This window comes from Bufo bufo, chromosome 9, assembly GCF_905171765.1.
Source record: "Bufo bufo chromosome 9, aBufBuf1.1, whole genome shotgun sequence".
Classification (NCBI taxonomy): Eukaryota; Metazoa; Chordata; class Amphibia; order Anura; family Bufonidae; genus Bufo; species Bufo bufo.
This window is the reverse complement of record NC_053397.1, coordinates 1050113-1072639: the sequence shown is the minus strand read 5'-3', so window position 1 is coordinate 1072639 and position 22527 is coordinate 1050113. Positions and strand designations below refer to the sequence as shown.

The 22527-nt window shown below is 40.7% G+C and overlaps 1 protein-coding gene across 5 annotated transcripts in view; it reads right to left on the bottom strand.

Annotated features, from left to right (window-relative positions):
• Positions 1-18837, bottom strand: part of LOC120978749 (plasma membrane calcium-transporting ATPase 2) — a 216189-nt gene extending 197352 nt beyond the window's left edge. For all 5 annotated transcript variants that reach the window (XM_040407072.1, XM_040407068.1, XM_040407069.1 and 2 more), the window contains exon 1: positions 18415-18837. In XM_040407072.1, coding sequence (XP_040263006.1) covers positions 18415-18613 — 199 coding nt within the window. In that variant the 5' untranslated portion in view covers positions 18614-18837. The remainder of the gene's footprint in view (positions 1-18414) is intronic.
• Between the last annotated feature and the right edge of the window lie 3690 nt (positions 18838-22527).

Genomic DNA, 22527 nt, shown 5'->3' with positions numbered 1-22527 from the left:
CCTAGTAACCAGCCAGCCTGGGCTCACAGGTGCCTATAAATAGCCTAGTAATCAGCCAGTCTGGGCCCACAGGTGCCTATAAATAGCCTAGTAACCAGCCAGCCTGGGCTCACAGGTGCCTATAAATAGCCTAGTAATCAGCCAGCATGGGCTCACAGGTGCCTATAAATAGCCTAGTAACCAGCCAGCCTGGGCCCACAGGTGCCTATAAATAGCCTAGTAACCAGCCAGCCTGGGCTCACAGGTGCCTATAAATAGCCTAGTAATCAGCCAGTCTGGACCCACAGGTGCCTATAAATAGCCTAGTAACCAGCCAGCCTGGGCCCACAGGTGCCTATAAATAGCCTAGTAACCAGCCAGCCTGGGCTCACAGGTGCCTATAAATAGCCTAGTAATCAGCCAGTCTGGGCCCACAGGTGCCTATAAATAGCCTAGTAACCAGCCAGTCTGGACCCACAGGTGCCTATAAATAGCCTAGTAACCAGCCAGCCTGGGCTCACAGGTGCATGAAAGTAGCCTAGTAACCAGCCAGCCTGGGCCCACAGGTGCCTATAAATAGCCTAGTAACCAGCCAGCCTGGGCCCACAGGTGCATGAAAGTAGCCTTGTAATGACCCTCCCCTCCCACAATTTCAGCAAACTTCTTTGCTTAACACTATCCTATTTCCGGTGTTATTTTTCCCCAGTGTTCCTGATTCCAGAACCTCTAAGTGAATCGTGTCCACCAACCACCCCATTTTTATTAGTTCATCCCTCCCCACTACTCCCTTTAGACATTCTTTTATCTGATTATATTGTGTTATTACCAATTGGGTGCTGCTAGCCCACCTTCTTTTACTGGAATCTGAAGGACTTCTCTCTTTAACCTTGGAGTTTTCCCTTTCCAAACAAATTCTCCCATTAAACTGTCCAACAACTTAAAAGTTTTCTTAGGCAACCATGTTGGGGCATTTTGTAGCACGTATAATATTTTTGGGAGAAAAATCATTTTTATTAAGTTCACTCAACCCTGAATTGAGATTGGTAGTTTTTTCCAAATATGTATTTTGGTTCTAAGTTCTTTTATTAAGGGAAGTACATTTGGCTTTTCATAATCTAGTATATTTCTAGAATTCTGGATACCTAGATATTTAAAACTCTCGTGTTGCCCAAGCACATGCACCCTTGAGGCATTCTGTGATACCCCTCTCCCTAATAGCATCATATGAGATTTCCCCCAATTTATCTTCAAACCCGAAAAAAAAAAAAAACTTATCTATTATATTGTCTGTGGTCAGACGTAAAGATGGCTGTTCACAAGCAGAAACATCCGACCTGAAGGAGCCGGAGCCGTTCTGCAAGGAGGAACGGGCAACAATGTGACTTATCCAGAGCGATCTGGAGCTGTGATTGGCGCAGAAGGGGCTCTACAGAGCACTGACTGTAGGGGGGTGACTGTTTCTGGTATTTTCTCCTATTTGTGGTAGATAGATGAGCTGACCCCGCGCTCAGCCAATCACTGGTGACCCTTACTGCCAACTTACTAGGACCGCGTTGTACCGTTCCACATCAGCCTGGTCATCAAGATTACCTTGTTTCCGATTTATGGAATCGTGGTACCGCTTTGTCCGCTAATACTCACGCTCGCAAAGGGAGTCGGTGACGTCACCACTTTGAGCTATGGGTTGTTGTGAGCACCAAAAAACATTGCACTGTTCGAAACGCGTTAGCGGTTTTTGGTGCTCACAACAGCCCATAGCTCAAAGTGGTGACGTCACCGGCTCCCTTTGCGAGCGTGAGTATTAGCGGAGTTTCCCTACTGGCCGGGGCGAACTCCTAACAGCCTTATAACTGCAAGACCCCCTGCGCAGAAGAATCCGTATAGATCGATACTTTGGACAAAGCGGTACCACGATTCCATACATCGGAAACAAGGTAATCTTGATGACCAGGCTGATGTGGATCGGTACAACACGGTCCTAGTAAGCTGGCAGTGAGGGTCACCGGTGATCGGCTGAGCGCGGGGTCAGCGCATCTATATACAAGTGATTTGTAACGTTTTATGTGGCAGCTATTACGGAGCTGTGACGCCGCCGCTCGTTTGTTGTAACTAGCGCTGGGGGTCAATACATTTTACGTTCATTGTCCTATTTGTTGTTTGCTTCACAATTACAACAAACATCTTCAAAGTTGTCGGCATCTTCTGTAATTACAGGATGCAAGTCCTCAAACAATCCATGGAAATTCCAGGTTGTGAGGCACCAAAACACGAAAAAATCCTCATAGTGATGTGTATATATCCTCATAGTGATGTATATATCCTCATAGTGATGTATATATATCCTCATAGTGATGTATATATCCTCATAGTGATGTGTATATATCCTCATAGTGATGTGTATATATCCTCATAGTGATGTGTATATATCCTCATAGTGATGTATATATCCTCATAGTGATGTGTATATCCTCATAGTGATGTGTATATATCCTCATAGTGATGTGTATATATCCTCATAGTGATGTATATATCCTCATAGTGATGTGTATATATCCTCATAGTGATGTGTATATATCCTCATAGTGATGTGTATAAATCCTCATAGTGATGTGTATATATCCTCATAGTGATGTGTATATATCCTCATAGTGATGTGTATATATCCTCATAGTGATGTATATATCCTCATAGTGATGTGTATATATCCTCATAGTGATGTGTATATACCCTCATAGTGATGTATATATATCCTCATAGTGATGTATATATCCTCATAGTGATGTGTATATATCCTCATAGTGATGTGTATATATCCTCATAGTGATGTGTATATACCCTCATAGTGATGTATATATATCCTCATAGTGATGTATATATCCTCATAGTGATGTGTATATACCCTCATAGTGATGTATATATATCCTCATAGTGATGTATATATCCTCATAGTGATGTGTATATATCCTCATAGTGATGTGTATATATCCTCATAGTGATGTGTATATCCTCATAGTGATGTGTGTATATCCTCATAGTGATGTGTGTATATCCTCATAGTGATGTGTATATATCCTCATAGTGATGTGTATATATCCTCATAGTGATGTATATATCCTCATAGTGATGTATATATCCTCATAGTGATGTGTATATATCCTCATAGTGATGTATATATATCCTCATAGTGATGTGTATATCCTCAGTGATGTGTATATCCTCATAGTGATGTGTATATATCCTCATAGTGATGTGTATATATCCTCATAGTGATGTGTATATATCCTCATAGTGATGTGTATATATCCTCATAGTGATGTGTGTATATCCTCATAGTGATGTGTATATACCCTCATAGTGATGTGTATATATCCTCATAGTGATGTGTGTATATCCTCATAGTGATGTGTATATACCCTCATAGTGATGTATATATATCCTCATAGTGATGTGTATATACCCTCATAGTGATGTGTATATCCTCATAGTGATGTGTGTATATCCTCATAGTGATGTGTGTATATCCTCATAGTGATGTGTATATATCCTCATAGTGATGTGTATATATCCTCATAGTGATGTGTATATACCCTCATAGTGATGTATATATCCTCATAGTGATGTATATATCCTCATAGTGATGTATATATCCTCAGTGATGTATATATCCTCAGTGATGTGTATATCCTCATAGTGATGTATATATCCTCATAGTGATGTGTATATATCCTCATAGTGATGTATATATATATCCTCATAGTGATGTGTATATATCCTCATAGTGATGTATATATCCTCATAGTGATGTATATATCCTCATAGTGATGTGTATATCCTCATAGTGATGTGTGTATATCCTCATAGTGATGTATATATCCTCATAGTGATGTGTATATATCCTCATAGTGATGTGTATATATCCTCATAGTGATGTGTATATCCTCATAGTGATGTGTATATCCTCATAGTGATGTATATACCCTCATAGTGATGTATATATCCTCATAGTGATGTGTATATATCCTCACAGTGATGTATATACCCTCATAGTGATGTATATATCCTCATAGTGATGTGTATATATCCTCATAGTGATGTATATATCCTCATAGTGATGTATATATCCTCATAGTGATGTGTATATATCCTCATAGTGATGTATATATATCCTCATAGTGATGTGTATATCCTCAGTGATGTGTATATCCTCATAGTGATGTGTATATATCCTCATAGTGATGTGTATATATCCTCATAGTGATGTGTATATATCCTCATAGTGATGTGTATATATCCTCATAGTGATGTGTGTATATCCTCATAGTGATGTGTATATACCCTCATAGTGATGTGTATATATCCTCATAGTGATGTGTGTATATCCTCATAGTGATGTGTATATACCCTCATAGTGATGTATATATATCCTCATAGTGATGTGTATATACCCTCATAGTGATGTGTATATCCTCATAGTGATGTGTGTATATCCTCATAGTGATGTGTGTATATCCTCATAGTGATGTGTGTATATCCTCATAGTGATGTGTATATATCCTCATAGTGATGTGTATATATCCTCATAGTGATGTGTATATACCCTCATAGTGATGTATATATCCTCATAGTGATGTATATATCCTCATAGTGATGTGTATATCCTCATAGTGATGTGTATATATCCTCATAGTGATGTATATATCCTCAGTGATGTATATATCCTCAGTGATGTGTATATCCTCATAGTGATGTATATATCCTCATAGTGATGTGTATATATCCTCATAGTGATGTATATATATATCCTCATAGTGATGTGTATATATCCTCATAGTGATGTATATATCCTCATAGTGATGTATATATCCTCATAGTGATGTGTATATCCTCATAGTGATGTGTGTATATCCTCATAGTGATGTATATATCCTCATAGTGATGTGTATATATCCTCATAGTGATGTGTATATATCCTCATAGTGATGTGTATATCCTCATAGTGATGTGTATATCCTCATAGTGATGTATATACCCTCATAGTGATGTATATATCCTCACAGTGATGTATATACCCTCATAGTGATGTATATATCCTCATAGTGATGTGTATATATCCTCATAGTGATGTATATATCCTCATAGTGATGTATATATCCTCATAGTGATGTGTATATATCCTCATAGTGATGTGTATATATCCTCATAGTGATGTGTATATATCCTCATAGTGATGTGTATATATCCTCATAGTGATGTATATATCCTCATAGTGATGTATATATCCTCATAGTGATGTGTATATATCCTCATAGTGATGTGTATATCCTCATAGTGATGTGTATATATCCTCATAGTGATGTGTATATATCCTCATAGTGATGTGTGTATCCTCATAGTGATGTGTATATATCCTCATAGTGATGTATATATCCTCATAGTGATGTATATATCCTCATAGTGATGTATATATATCCTCATAGTGATGTGTATATATCCTCATAGTGATGTGTATATCCTCATAGTGATGTGTATATATATATCCTCATAGTGATGTGTATATATCCTCATAGTGATGTATATATCCTCATAGTGATGTGTATATATCCTCATAGTGATGTATATATCCTCATAGTGATGTATATATATCCTCATAGTGATGTGTATATCCTCATAGTGATGTGTATATATATATCCTCATAGTGATGTGTATATATCCTCATAGTGATGTGTATATATCCTCATAGTGATGTGTGTATATCCTCATAGTGATGTGTATATATCCTCATAGTGATGTGTATATATCCTCATAGTGATGTGTGTATATCCTCATAGTGATGTGTATATATCCTCATAGTGATGTGTATATATCCTCATAGTGATGTGTATATATCCTCATAGTGATGTGTATATATATCCTCATAGTGATGTGTATATATCCTCATAGTGATGTGTATATCCTCATAGTGATGTGTATATATCCTCATAGTGATGTGTATATATCCTCATAGTGATGTGTATATCCTCATAGTGATGTGTATATCCTCATAGTGATGTGTGTATATCCTCATAGTGATGTGTGTATCCTCATAGTGATGTGTATATATCCTCATAGTGATGTATATATATCCTCATAGTGATGTGTATATACCCTCATAGTGATGTGTATATATCCTCATAGTGATGTGTATATACCCTCATAGTGATGTGTGTATATCCTCATAGTGATGTGTATATATCCTCATAGTGATGTGTATATATCCTCATAGTGATGTGTAAATATCCTCATAGTGATTTGTATTTATCCTCATAGTGATGTGTATATATCCTCATAGTGATGTGTATATATATCCTCATAGTGATGTATATATCCTCATAGTGATGTATATATCCTCATAGTGATGTGTATATATCCTCATAGTGATGTGTGTATATCCTCATAGTGATGTGTATATATATCCTCATAGTGATGTATATATCCTCATAGTGATGTGTATATATCCTCATAGTGATGTGTATATATCCTCACAGTGATGTATATACCCTCATAGTGATGTATATATCCTCATAGTGATGTATATATCCTCAGTGATGTATATATCCTCATAGTGATGTATATATCCTCATAGTGATGTGTATATCCTCATAGTGATGTGTGTATATCCTCATAGTGATGTGTATATATCCTCATAGTGATGTGTATATCCTCATAGTGATGTGTATATCCTCATAGTGATGTATATACCCTCATAGTGATGTAAATATCCTCATAGTGATGTGTATATATCCTCATAGTGATGTATATATCCTCATAGTGATGTGTATATCCTCATAGTGATGTGTATATATCCTCATAGTGATGTGTATATATCCTCATAGTGATGTGTATATCCTCATAGTGATGTATATATATCCTCATAGTGATGTGTATATCCTCATAGTGATGTGTATATATCCTCATAGTGATGTGTATATATCCTCATAGTGATGTATATATCCTCATAGTGATGTATATATCCTCATAGTGATGTGTATATATCCTCATAGTGATGTGTATATCCTCATAGTGATGTGTATATATCCTCATAGTGATGTGTATATATCCTCATAGTGATGTGTATATCCTCATAGTGATGTGTATATATATATCCTCATAGTGATGTGTATATATCCTCATAGTGATGTATATACCCTCATAGTGATGTGTATATATCCTCATAGTGATGTGTATATATCCTCATAGTGATGTATATATATCCTCATAGTGATGTGTATATATCCTCATAGTGATGTGTATATATCCTCATAGTGATGTGTATATATCCTCATAGTGATGTGTATATATCCTCATAGTGATGTGTATATATATCCTCATAGTGATGTGTATATATCCTCATAGTGATGTGTATATATCCTCATAGTGATGTGTATATATCCTCATAGTGATGTGTATATATCCTCATAGTGATGTATATATCCTCATAGTGATGTATATATCCTCATAGTGATGTGTATATATCCTCATAGTGATGTGTATATATCCTCATAGTGATGTGTATATATCCTCATAGTGATGTATATATCCTCATAGTGATGTATATATCCTCATAGTGATGTGTATATATCCTCATAGTGATGTGTATATCCTCATAGTGATGTGTATATATCCTCATAGTGATGTGTATATATCCTCATAGTGATGTGTATATATCCTCATAGTGATGTGTGTATCCTCATAGTGATGTGTATATATCCTCATAGTGATGTATATATCCTCATAGTGATGTATATATCCTCATAGTGATGTATATATATCCTCATAGTGATGTGTATATCCTCATAGTGATGTGTATATATATATCCTCATAGTGATGTGTATATATCCTCATAGTGATGTATATATCCTCATAGTGATGTGTATATATCCTCATAGTGATGTATATATCCTCATAGTGATGTATATATATCCTCATAGTGATGTGTATATCCTCATAGTGATGTGTATATATATATCCTCATAGTGATGTGTATATATCCTCATAGTGATGTGTATATATCCTCATAGTGATGTGTATATATCCTCATAGTGATGTGTGTATATCCTCATAGTGATGTGTATATATCCTCATAGTGATGTGTATATATCCTCATAGTGATGTGTATATATCCTCATAGTGATGTGTATATATATCCTCATAGTGATGTGTATATATCCTCATAGTGATGTGTATATCCTCATAGTGATGTGTATATATCCTCATAGTGATGTGTATATATCCTCATAGTGATGTGTATATCCTCATAGTGATGTGTATATATCCTCATAGTGATGTATATATCCTCATAGTGATGTGTGTATATCCTCATAGTGATGTGTATATCCTCATAGTGATGTGTATATATCCTCATAGTGATGTGTATATCCTCATAGTGATGTGTATATATCCTCATAGTGATGTGTGTATATCCTCATAGTGATGTATATATCCTCATAGTGATGTATATATATCCTCATAGTGATGTGTATATATCCTCATAGTGATGTGTATATATCCTCATAGTGATGTGTATATATCCTCATAGTGATGTGTATATATCCTCATAGTGATGTGTATATATCCTCATAGTGATGTGTATATATATCCTCATAGTGATGTGTATATATATCCTCATAGTGATGTGTGTATCCTCATAGTGATGTATATATATCCTCATAGTGATGTGTATATCCTCATAGTGGTGTGTGTATATCCTCATAGTGATGTGTGTATATCCTCATAGTGATGTGTATATCTCCATAGTGATGTGTATATCTCCATAGTGATGTGTATATATCCATAGTGATGTATATATATCCTCATAGTGATGTGTATATCCTCATAGTGATGTGTATATCCTCATAGTGATGTGTATATCCTCATAGTGATGTGTATATCCTCATAGTGATGTGTATATATCCTCATAGTGATGTGTATATCCTCATAGTGATGTGTGTATATCCTCATAGTGATGTGTGTATATCCTCATAGTGATGTATATATCCTCATAGTGATGTGTATATATCCTCATAGTGATGTATATATATCCTCATAGTAATGTGTGTATATCCTCATAGTGATGTATGTATATCCTCATAGTGATGTGTGTATATCCTCATAGTGATGTGTGTATATCCTCATAGTGATGTGTATATATCCTCATAGTGATGTGTATATATCCTCATAGTGATGTGTATATATCCTCATAGTGATGTGTATATATCCTCATAGTGATGTGTGTATATCCTCATAGTGATGTGTAAATATCCTCATAGTGATGTATATATCCTCATAGTGATGTATATATCCTCATAGTGATGTGTATATCCTCATAGTGATGTGTAAATATCCTCATAGTGATTTGTATTTATCCTCATAGTGATGTGTATATATCCTCATAGTGATGTATATATCCTCATAGTGATGTATATATCCTCATAGTGATGTGTATATATCCTCATAGTGATGTGTGTATATCCTCATAGTGATGTGTATATATCCTCATAGTGATGTGTATATCCTCATAGTGATGTGTGTATATCCTCATAGTGATGTGTGTATATCCTCATAGTGATGTGTATATCCTCATAGTGATGTGTATATATATCCTCATAGTGATGTGTATACCCTCATAGTGATGTATATACCCTCATAGTGATGTATATATCCTCATAGTGATGTGTATATCCTCATAGTGATGTGTATATATCCTCATAGTGATGTATATATCCTCATAGTGATGTGTATATCCTCATAGTGATGTGTATATATCCTCATAGTGATGTATATATCCTCATAGTGATGTATATATCCTCATAGTGATGTATATATCCTCATAGTGATGTGTATATATCTTCATAGTGATGTGTATATCCTCATAGTGATGTATATATCCTCATACAGTCCTGATCAAAAGTTTAAGACCACTTAAAAAATGACAAAAAATCCTATGTATCATGGCTGGATCTTCACAAGGTTCCAAGTGGAGCTTCAACAAGCAACAAGAAGAAATGGGAGGGAGACATAACATTTTTTGAGCATTCAATTTTATGGAAACAACGAATAAACTGAAACCGGCTGTTTTTCAGCTGATCAAAAGTTGAGGACCACACCTCCAAAAAAGACTTAAACCCCCCCAAAACAGAAATCCAACCTCCAAACATGAGCTCAGTAATGAGTAGCTCCGCCGTTATTGTTTCGGCATGCTTGATGCAAGCGTTTCCATGAGGTGAGTGGGAACATTTCTCCAAGTGGTGAAGACGGCCGCACGAAGGCCATCTACTGTCTGGAACTGTTGTCCATTTTTGTAAACTTCCCTTGCCATCCATCCCCAAAGGTTCTCAATTGGATTTAGATCAGGGGGACACGCAGGATGGGCCAAAAGAGTGATGTTATTCTCCTGGAAGAAGTCCCTTGTCCTGCGGGCATTGTGTACTGTAGCGTTGTCCTGTTACCACACAGACGAGGGCCCTCAGCCATGAGGAACGCTCTCTGTAACATCTGGACATAGCCAGCGGCCGTTTGACGCCCCTGCACTTCCTGAAGCTCCATTGTTCCACTGAAGGAAAAAGCCCCCCAGACCATTATGGCGCCCCCTCCACTGCGGCGCGTAGGAAACATCTCAGGTGGGATCTGCTTGTCAGGCCAGTAACGTTGGAAACCATCAGGACCATCAAGGTTACATTTTTTCTCATCAGAGAATAAAACTTTCTTCCACCTTTGAATGTCCCATGTTTGGTGCTCTCTTGCAAAGTCCAAACGAGCAGTTCTGTGGCGTTCAAGGAGACGAGGTCTTTGAAGAGGTTTTTTGTTTTTGAAGCCCTTCAGTCTCAGATGCCGTCTGATGGTTATGGGGCTGCAGTCAGCACCAGTAAGGGCCTTGATTTGGGTCGAGGATCGTCCAGTGTCTTGACGGACAGCCAATTGGATCCTGCGGCTCAGTGCTGATGACATTTTTTTGGGTCTTCCACTTGACTTTTTTGTTCCATAACCCTCAGGATCATTTAAGAAATTCCAAATGACTGTCTTACTGCGTCCCACCTCAGCAGCGATGGTGCGCTGTGAGACCCCGCTTATGCAGCTCAACAACCCCACCACGTTCAAAAAGGGAGAGTTTTTTTGCCTTTGCCATCACAACGTGTGACTACCTGACAGAGAATGACAATAAATCCACATCTTTGCACAGATTTGGCCTTTTAAAGGCATGTGGTCCTAAAATTTGGATCAGCTGAAAAACAGCCTGTTTCAGTTTAATCGTTATTTTCAATTAATTGAATGCTCAAAAAATGTTTTGTCTCCCTCCCATTTCTTCTTGTTTAGATCCAACTATGTAAAATATGATTTTTTGCCATTTTTCAAGTGGTCTTAAACTTTTGATCAGTACTGTAGTGATGTGTATATATCCTCATAGTGATGTGTATATATCCTCATAGTGATGTGTATATCCTCATAGTGATGTGTATATCCTCATAGTGATGTATGTATATCCTCATAGTGATGTGTATATATCCTCATAGTGATGTGTATATATCCTCATAGTGATGTGTATATATCCTCATAGTGATGTGTATATATCCTCATAGTGATGTGTATGTATCCTCATAGTGATGTGTGTATATCCCCATAGTGATGTGTATATATCCTCATAGTGATGTGTATATATCCTCATAGTGATGTGTATATATCCTCATAGTGATGTGTATATATCCTCATAGTGATGTGTATATCCTCATAGTGATGTGTATATATATCCTCATAGTGATGTGTATATATCCTCATAGTGATGTGTATATCCTCATAGTGATGTGTATATCCTCATAGTGATGTATATATCCTCATAGTGATGTGTATTTATCCTCATAGTGATGTGTATATATCCTCATAGTGATGTGTATATATCCTCATAGTGATGTGTATATATCCTCATAGTGATGTGTATATATCCTCATAGTGATGTGTATATCCTCATAGTGATGTATATATCCTCATAGTGATGTGTATATATATCCTCATAGTGATGTGTATATCCTCATAGTGATGTGTATATCCTCATAGTGATGTATGTATATCCTCATAGTGATGTGTATATATCCTCATAGTGATGTGTATTTATCCTCATAGTGATGTATATATATCCTCATAGTGATGTGTGTATCCTCATAGTGATGTGTATATATCCTCATAGTGATGTGTATATATCCTCATAGTGATGTGTATATATCCTCATAGTGATGTGTTTATATCCTCATAGTGATGTGTTTATATCCTCATAGTGATGTGTATATCCTCATAGTGATGTGTATATATCCTCATAGTGATGTGTATATCCTCATAGTGATGTGTATATCCTCATAGTGATGTGTATATCCTCATAGTGATGTGTATATCCTCATAGTGATGTGTATATCCTCATAGTGATGTGTGTATATCCTCATAGTGATGTGTATATATCCTCATAGTGATGTGTATATATCCTCATAGTGATGTGTATATATCCTCATAGTGATGTGTATATCCTCATAGTGATGTATATATCCTCATAGTGATGTGTATATATATCCTCATAGTGATGTATGTATATCCTCATAGTGATGTGTATATCCTCATAGTGATGTATATATATCCTCATAGTGATGTGTATTTATCCTCATAGTGATGTATATATATCCTCATAGTGATGTGTGTATCCTCATAGTGATGTGTATATATCCTCATAGTGATGTGTATATATCCTCATAGTGATGTGTATATATCCTCATAGTGATGTGTTTATATCCTCATAGTGATGTGTATATATCCTCATAGTGATGTGTATATCCTCATAGTGATGTGTATATATCCTCATAGTGATGTGTATATATCCTCATAGTGATGTGTTTATATCCTCATAGTGATGTGTATATCCTCATAGTGATGTATATATCCTCATAGTGATGTGTATATATATCCTCATAGTGATGTGTATATCCTCATAGTGATGTGTATATCCTCATAGTGATGTATGTATATCCTCATAGTGATGTGTATATCCTCATAGTGATGTGTATATCCTCATAGTGATGTATATATATCCTCATAGTGATGTGTATATATCCTCATAGTGATGTGTATTTATCCTCATAGTGATGTGTATATATCCTCATAGTGATGTGTATATATCCTCATAGTGATGTGTATATATCCTCATAGTGATGTGTATATATCCTCATAGTGATGTGTATATATATCCTCATAGTGATGTGTATATATCCTCATAGTGATGTGTATATCCTCATAGTGATGTGTATATATCCTCATAGTGATGTGTATATATATCCTCATAGTGATGTGTATATATCCTCATAGTGATGTGTATTTATCCTCATAGTGATGTGTATATATCCTCATAGTGATGTGTATATATATCCTCATAGTGATGTGTATATATCCTCATAGTGATGTGTATATATCCTCATAGTGATGTATATATATCCTCATACAGTGAGGAACAGAAGTATTTGAACACCCTGCGATTTTGCCAGTTCTCCCACTTAGAAATCATGGAGGGTCTGAAGTTTACATTGTAGGTGCATTCCCACTCAGACAGAATTAAAAAAATAATAATTCAGGAAATCACATTGTATGATTTTTTAAGAACTTATTTGTCTTGCACTGCTGAACATAAAGTATTTGAACACCTAAGAAACAGCAAGAATTCTGGCTCTCAAAGACCTGTTACTGTGCCTTTAAAAAGTCCACCTCTACGCCCAGTCAGTCAGTCAGATGCCAACTACTACCATATGCAAGACCAAAGAGCTGTGAAAAGACACCAGAGACAAAATTGTGGACCTCGACAAGACTGGAAAAGGCTACGGGGCAATTGAAAATAGATCAACTGTTGGAGCAATTGTTAGAAAATGGAAGAGGCTAAAGACGACTGTCAGTCTCCTCGGACTGGGGCTCCATGCAAGATCTCACCTCATGGGGTATCACTGATAAGAGAGGTGAGGAATCAGCCCAGAACTACAAGGAGGAGCTGGTCAATGACCTGAAGAGAGCTGTGACCACAGCTTCAGAGGTCACTGTCGGTAGAACACTACGCCGTCATGGTTTCAAATCATGCATTGGACGGAAGGTTCTCCTGCTTAAGTCATCACATGTCCAGGCCCGTCTGAAGTTTACCAATGACCAGCTGGATGATCCAGAGGAGGCCGAGGAGAAAGTCATGTGGTCAGATGAGACCAAAGTATAACTTTTTGATCTAAACTTCACTCGTCGTGTTTGGAAGGAAAAGAAGGAAGAGTTGCATCCCAAGAACACCATCCCTACTGTGAAGCATGGGGGGGGGGGGTAACATCATGCTTTGGGGGGGCTTTTCTGCGAAGGGGACAGGACGACTGGACTGTATTAAGGAGAGGATGAATGGGGCCATTTATTGTGAGATTTTGAGCAACAACCTCCTTCCCTCAGTCAGAGCATTGAAGATCGTGGCTGGGTCTACCAACATGACAACGACCCGAAGCACACAGTCAGGATAACCAAGGAGCGGCTCCGTAAGAAGCATATCAAGGTTCTGGAGTGGCCTAGCCAGACTCCAGACCTAAATCCAATAGAACATATTTGGAGGGAACTGAAACTCCGTGTTGCTCAGCGACAGCCCCGTGACCTGACAGATGTAGAGGAGATCTGTGTGGAGGAGCGGGCCAAAATCCCTGCTGCAGTGTCTGCAAACCTGGTCAGGAACTACAGGAGACGTTTGACCTCTGGAACTGCAAACAAAGGATTCTGGACCAAATATTAACACAGATTTTCTCAGGTGTTCAAATACTTAGTCAGATCCATAAATATTGGGCCATCGACACAATTCTAACATTTTTGGCTCTATACACCACCACAATGGATTTGAAGTGAAACGGACAAGATGTGCTTTACCTGCAGACTGTCAGCTGTAATCTGAGGTATTTACATCCAAATCAGGTGAACGGTGCAGGAATTACAACCATATGTGCCTAAGAGGCCAAAAGTAATGGGACAGAATAATAATCATAAATCAAACTTTCACTTTTTAATACTTGGTTGCAAATCCTTTGCAGTCAATTACAGCCTGAAGTCTGGAACACATAGACATCACCAGACGCTGGGTTTCATCCCTGGTGATGCTCTGCCAGGCCTCTACTGCAACGGTCTTCAGTTCCTGCTTGTTCTTGGGGCATTTTCTCTTCAGTTTTGTCTCCAGCAAGTGAAATGCTCAATCGGATTCAGGTCCAGGGATTGACTTGGCCATTGCAGAACATTCCACTTCTTTCCCTTAGAAACCTCTTTGGTTGCTTTTGCAGTATGCTTTGGGTCATTGTCCATCTGCACTGTGAAGAGCCGTTTAATGAGTTCTGAAGCATTGGGCTGAATATGAGCAGATAATATTGCCCGAAACCCTTCAGAAGTCATCCTGCTGCTTTTATCAGCAGTCAAATCATCAATAAATACAAGAGAAGCAGGTCCATTGGCAGCCATACATGCCCACGCCATGACACTACCACCACCATGCTTCACTGATGAGGTGGTATGCTTAGGATCATGAGCAGTTCCTTTCCTTCTCCATACTCTTCTCTTCCCATCACTCTGGTACAAGTTGATCTTGGTCTCATCTGTCCATAGGATGCTGTTCCAGAACTGTGAAGGCTTTTTTAGATGTCGTTTGGCAAACTCTAATCTGGCCTTCCTGGTTTTGAGGCTCACCAATGGTTTCCATCTTGTGGTGAACCCTCTGTATTCACTCTGGTGAAGTCTTCTCCTGATTGTTGACTTTGACACACATACACCTACCTCCTGGAGAGTGTTCTTGATCTGGCCAACTGTTGTGAAGGGCGTTTTCTTCACCAGGGAAAGAATTCTTCGCTCATCCACCACAGTTGTTTTCCGTGGTCTTCCGGGTCTTTTGGTGTTGCTGAGCTCACCGGTGCGTTCCTTTTTTTTAAGAATGTTCCAAACAGTTGTTTTGGCCAGGCCTAATGTTTTTGCTATCTCTCTGATGGGTTTGTGGTGTTTTTCAGCCTAATGATGGCTTCACTGATAGTGACAGCTCTTTGGATCTCATCTTGAGAGTTGACAGCAACAGATTCCAAATGCAAATAGCAGACTGGAAATGACCTCTGGACCTTAATCTGCTCATTGTAATTGGGATAATGAGGGAATAACACACACCTGGCCATGGAACAGCTGAGAAGACAATTGTCCCATTACTTCTGGTCCCTTAACAAGTGGGAGGCACAGATGTAAACTGCTGTAATTCCTGCACCGTTCACCTGACAGTCTGCAGGTAAAGCACATCTTGTCCGTTTCATCTCATATCCATTGTGGTGGTGTATAGAGCCAGAAATGTTAGAATTGTGTCCATGTCCCAATATTTATGGACCGGGCTGTACATCACTATGAGGATATATATACACACATCACTATGAGGATATATACACATCACTATGAGGATATATACACATCACTATGAGGATATACACATCACTATGAGGATATACACATCACTATGAGGATATATACATCACTATGAGGATATACACACATCACTATGAGGATATATATACATCACTATGAGGATATATACACATCACTATGAGGATATATACACATCACTATGAGGATATATACACATCACTATGAGGATATATACACATCACTATGAGGATATACACACATCACTATGAGGATATATATACATCACTATGAGGATATATATACATCACTATGAGGATATATACACATCACTATGAGGATATATACATCACTATGAGGATATACACATCACTATGAGGATATATACACATCACTATGAGGATATACACATCACTATGAGGATATATACACATCACTATGAGGATATACACACATCACTATGAGGATATACACACATCACTATGAGGATATACACACATCACTATGAGGGTATATACATCACTATGAGGATATATACATCACTATGAGGATATACACACATCACTATGAGGATATACACACATCACTATGAGGATATACACACATCACTATGAGGATATACACATCACTATGAGGATATATACACATCACTATGAGGATATATACACATCACTATGAGGATATATACACATCACTATGAGGATATACACACATCACTATGAGGATATACACACATCACTATGAGGATATATTTACATCACTATGAGGATATACACATCACTATGAGGATATATACATCACTATGAGGATATACACACATCACTATGAGGATATATATACATCACTATGAGGATATACACACATCACTATGAGGATATATACATCACTATGAGGATATATACACATCACTATGAGGATATATATACATCACTATGAGGATATACACACATCACTATGAGGATATATACACATCACTATGAGGATATACACATCACTATGAGGATATATACATCACTATGAGGATATATACACATCACTATGAGGATATATACACATCACTATGAGGATATATACACATCACTATGAGGATATATACACATCACTATGAGGATATACACACATCACTATGAGGATATATACATCACTATGAGGATATATATACACATCACTATGAGGATATATATACACATCACTATGAGGATATATATACATCACTATGAGGATATACACACATCACTATGAGGGTATATACATCACTATGAGGATATACACACATCACTATGAGGATATATACATCACTATGAGGATATATACATCACTATGAGGATATATACACATCACTATGAGGATATATATATACATCACTATGAGGATATATATACATCACTATGAGGATATATACACATCACTATGAGGATATATATATACATCACTATGAGGATATATACACATCACTATGAGGGTATATACGTGACTCTTTAGTAATCCACATGTCACATTCCTATTGGCTCGTTGTATTTTTAGGTTGTAAGGGTGACACCCGGGGCTTTTCTAATAAAGTGAGGGTCTTCTGCCGTTTGGAGTTGGAAGAGGTGGAGGAAGACTCAGATACCACCATGAACCATGTCTTCTCCTTCCTTTACTCCTGTAGTAAATCTGGAGCGCTGCAGAGAACATGGTTACATCCACTGTTTAGGGGACATACAAATTCTACCCGACATCTATCTATCAATCTAATGAGCCCGGCACCCTCCTGCGCAGAGAGCCCGGCACCCTCCTGCGCAGAGAGCCCGGCACCCTCCTGCGCAGAGAGCCCGGCACCCTCCTGCGCAGAGAGCCCGATATCTCAGTGTGAAGAGAACCAGCATGGAGAGTGTGTGACGCCGCAGTGGAATGTGACAACCCGCACCCGATACTCACAGCGTTCGCTTATCCAGTGGTGGCGGTATCTTTCAGTAAGACAAACATTACATGATCTTACCTTCAGTGGGAGAGGTCTTTAATCGCTTGCACAGTCCATCGGAGTCTCCATAATATTCCTTCATCTTAACCACGGCCTCTGTTCCCCGCAGCTCCATGAGAGAGCGCAGCTCCTGGACAGTGCACCCATAGTCCGCTGCATGGCTGCTCTCATTTCTTTGGTTCTTGGTGTAGAAATCACTATTGCTCATGTCACCCATCTTTTTGCAGATGGGACAGGAAATCCCCAGAAAAGACAGAGATGGAAATCCTAGAGGTCACGATGTGCGACACCAGGTAGCCTAAACCAGGGCGAAAGAACCCAAGGTGCCTGCCAGGTGAGCGTCTACTGGGTGCGTGGACACTTTCAAGGCTGAAGTAGAAAAGCTCCCTTCCATTTGCTGCATGCCATCACGCTGGACTCCATCACCCAATGCAACGTCATCTCTGCTGAAAGACAAACACAACGACATTCAGGAGCTGCACACGAGAAGCCATCGCTCTACCGAGCCGCCACCGCTACAGCGATCTGCAGCGCTCTCAGCTAGATGAGCTCTTTCATGTATATTGATGAGGAGACATCCGTCCCACAGCCTGAATTACGTGGGCAAGTTTACACTGCACATCAATCTTTCATTTCACCAGGGACAGAGAATAAGGCAAAAAGAAGCAAAAACATAAATAATACAGAAACCGACATAACAAATATCAGGCAAACGTCAGCCGGGTGCAAGAGCAGCACAACTGCCCCAAGTCATATATCAGGCATAGGGCAGCCGGGTGCAAGAGCAGCACAACTGCCCCAAGTCATATATCAGGCATAGGGCAGCCGGGTGCAAGACCAGCACAACTGCCCCAAGTCATATATCAGGCATAGGGCAGCCGGGTGCAAGAGCAGCACAACTGCCCCAAGTCATATATCAGGCATAGGGCAGCCGGGTGCAAGAGCAGCACAACTGCCCTAAGTCATATATCAGGCAAACGTCAGCCGGGTGCAAGAGCAGCACAACTGCCCTAAGTCATATATCAGGCAAACGTCAGCCGGGTGCAAGAGCAGCACAACTGCCCCAAGTCATATATCAGACATAGGGCAGCCGGTGCAAGAGCAACACAACTGCCCCAAGTCATATATCAGGCAAACGTCAGCCGGGTGCAAGAGCAGCACAACTGCCCCAAGTCATATATCAGACATAGGGCAGCCGGTGCAAGAGCAACACAACTGCCCCAAGTCATATATCAGACATAGGGCAGCCAGGTGCAAGACCAGCACAACTGCCCCAAGTCATATATCAGACATAGGGCAGCCGGGTGCAAGAGCAGCACAACTGCCCCAAGTCATATATCAGGCATAGGGCAGCCGATGCAAGAGCAACACAACTGCCCCAAGTCATATATCAGACATAGGGCAGCCGGGTGCAAGACCAGCACAACTGCCCCAAATCATATATCAGGCATAGGGCAGCCGGTGCAAGAGCAACACAACTGCCCCAAGTCATATATCAGACATAGGGCAGCCGGGTGCAAGACCAGCACAACTGCCCCAAGTCATATATCAGGCATAGGGCAGCCGGGTGCAAGAGCAACACAACTGCCCCAAGTCATATATCAGGCAAACGTCAGCCGGGTGCAAGAGCAGCACAACTGCCCCAAGTCATATATCAGACATAGGGCAGCCGGGTGCAAGAGCAACACAACTGCCCCAAGTCATATATCAGGCATAGGGCTGCCGGGTGCAAGAGCAGCACAACTGCCCCAAGTCATATATCAGGCAAACGTCAGCCGGGTGCAAGAGCAGCACAACTGCCCCAAGTCATATATCAGGCAAACGTCAGCCGGGTGCAAGAGCAGCACAACTGCCCCAAGTCATATATCAGGCATAGGGCAGCCGGGTGCAAGAGCAACACAACTGCCCCAAGTCATATATCAGACATAGGGCAGCCGGGTGCAAGACCAGCACAACTGCCCCAAGTCATATATCAGACATAGGGCAGCCGGGTGCAAGAGCAGCACAACTGCCCCAAGTCATATATCAGGCATACGTCAGCCGGGTGCAAGAGCAGCACAACTGCCCCAAGTCATATATCAGGCATACGTCAGCCGGGTGCAAGAGCAGCACAACTGCCCCAAGTCATATATCAGGCAAACGTCAGCCGGGTGCAAGAGCAGCACAACTGCCCCAAGTCATATATCAGACATAGGGCAGCCGGTGCAAGAGCAACACAACTGCCCCAAGTCATATATCAGACATAGGGCAGCCGAGTGCAAGACCAGCACAACTGCCCCAAGTCATATATCAGACATAGGGCAGCCGGGTGCAAGAGCAGCACAACTGCCCCAAGTCATATATCAGGCATAGGGCAGCCGGTGCAAGAGCAACACAACTGCCCCAAGTCATATATCAGACATAGGGCAGCCGGGTGCAAGACCAGCACAACTGCCCCAAGTCATATATCAGGCAAACGTCAGCCGGGTGCAAGAGCAGCACAACTGCCCCAAGTCATATATCAGGCATAGGGCAGCCGGTGCAAGAGCAACACAACTGCCCCAAGTCATATATCAGACATAGGGCAGCCGGGTGCAAGACCAGCACAACTGCCCCAAGTCATATATCAGACATAGGGCAGCCGGGTGCAAGAGCAACACAACTGCCCCAAGTCATATATCAGGCATAGGGCAGCCGGGTGCAAGAGCAGCACAACTGCCCCAAGTCCAATATCAGGCATAGGGCAGCCGGGTGCAAGAGCAGCACAACTGCCCCAAGTCATATATCAGACATAGGGCAGCCGGGTGCAAGACCAGCACAACTGCCCCAAGTCATATATCAGGCATACGTCAGCCGGGTGCAAGACCAGCACAACTGCCCCAAGTCATATATCAGGCATACGTCAGCCGGGTGCAAGAGCAGCACAACTGCCCCAAGTCATATATCAGGCATAGGGCAGCCGGGTGCAAGAGCAGCACAACTGCCCCAAGTCATATATCAGGCATAGGGCAGCCGGGTGCAAGAGCAACACAACTGCCCCAAGTCATATATCAGGCATAGGGCAGCCGGTGCAAGAGCAACACAACTGCTCCAAGTCATATATCAGGCATAGGGCAGCCGGGTGCAAGAGCAACACAACTGCCCCAAGTCATATATCAGGCATAGGGCTGCCGGGTGCAAGAGCAGCACAACTGCCCCAAGTCATATATCAGACATACGTCAGCCGGGTGCAAGAGCAGCACAACTGCCCCAAGTCATATATCAGACATAGGGCAGCCGGGTGCAAGAGCAACACAACTGCCCCAAGTCATATATCAGGCATAGGGCTGCCGGGTGCAAGAGCAGCACAACTGCCCCAAGTCATATATCAGGCATAGGGCAGCCGGGTGCAAGACCAGCACAACTGCCCCAAGTCATATATCAGGCATAGGGCAGCCGGGTGCAAGAGCAGCACAACTGCCCCAAGTCATATATCAGGCATACGTCAGCCGGGTGCAAGACCAGCACAACTGCCCCAAGTCATATATCAGGCATACGTCAGCCGGGTGCAAGAGCAGCACAACTGCCCCAAGTCATATATCAGGCATAGGGCAGCCGGGTGCAAGAGCAGCACAACTGCCCCAAGTCATATATCAGGCATAGGGCAGCCGGGTGCAAGAGCAACACAACTGCCCCAAGTCATATATCAGGCATAGGGCAGCCGGTGCAAGAGCAACACAACTGCTCCAAGTCATATATCAGGCATAGGGCAGCCGGGTGCAAGAGCAACACAACTGCCCCAAGTCATATATCAGGCATAGGGCTGCCGGGTGCAAGAGCAGCACAACTGCCCCAAGTCATATATCAGACATACGTCAGCCGGGTGCAAGAGCAGCACAACTGCCCCAAGTCATATATCAGACATAGGGCAGCCGGGTGCAAGAGCAACACAACTGCCCCAAGTCATATATCAGGCATAGGGCTGCCGGGTGCAAGAGCAGCACAACTGCCCCAAGTCATATATCAGGCATAGGGCAGCCGGGTGCAAGAGCAGCACAACTGCCCCAAATCATATATCAGGCATAGGGCAGCCGGGTGCAAGAGCAGCACAACTGCCCCAAGTCATATATCAGGCATAGGGCAGCCGGGTGCAAGAGCAGCACAACTGCCCCA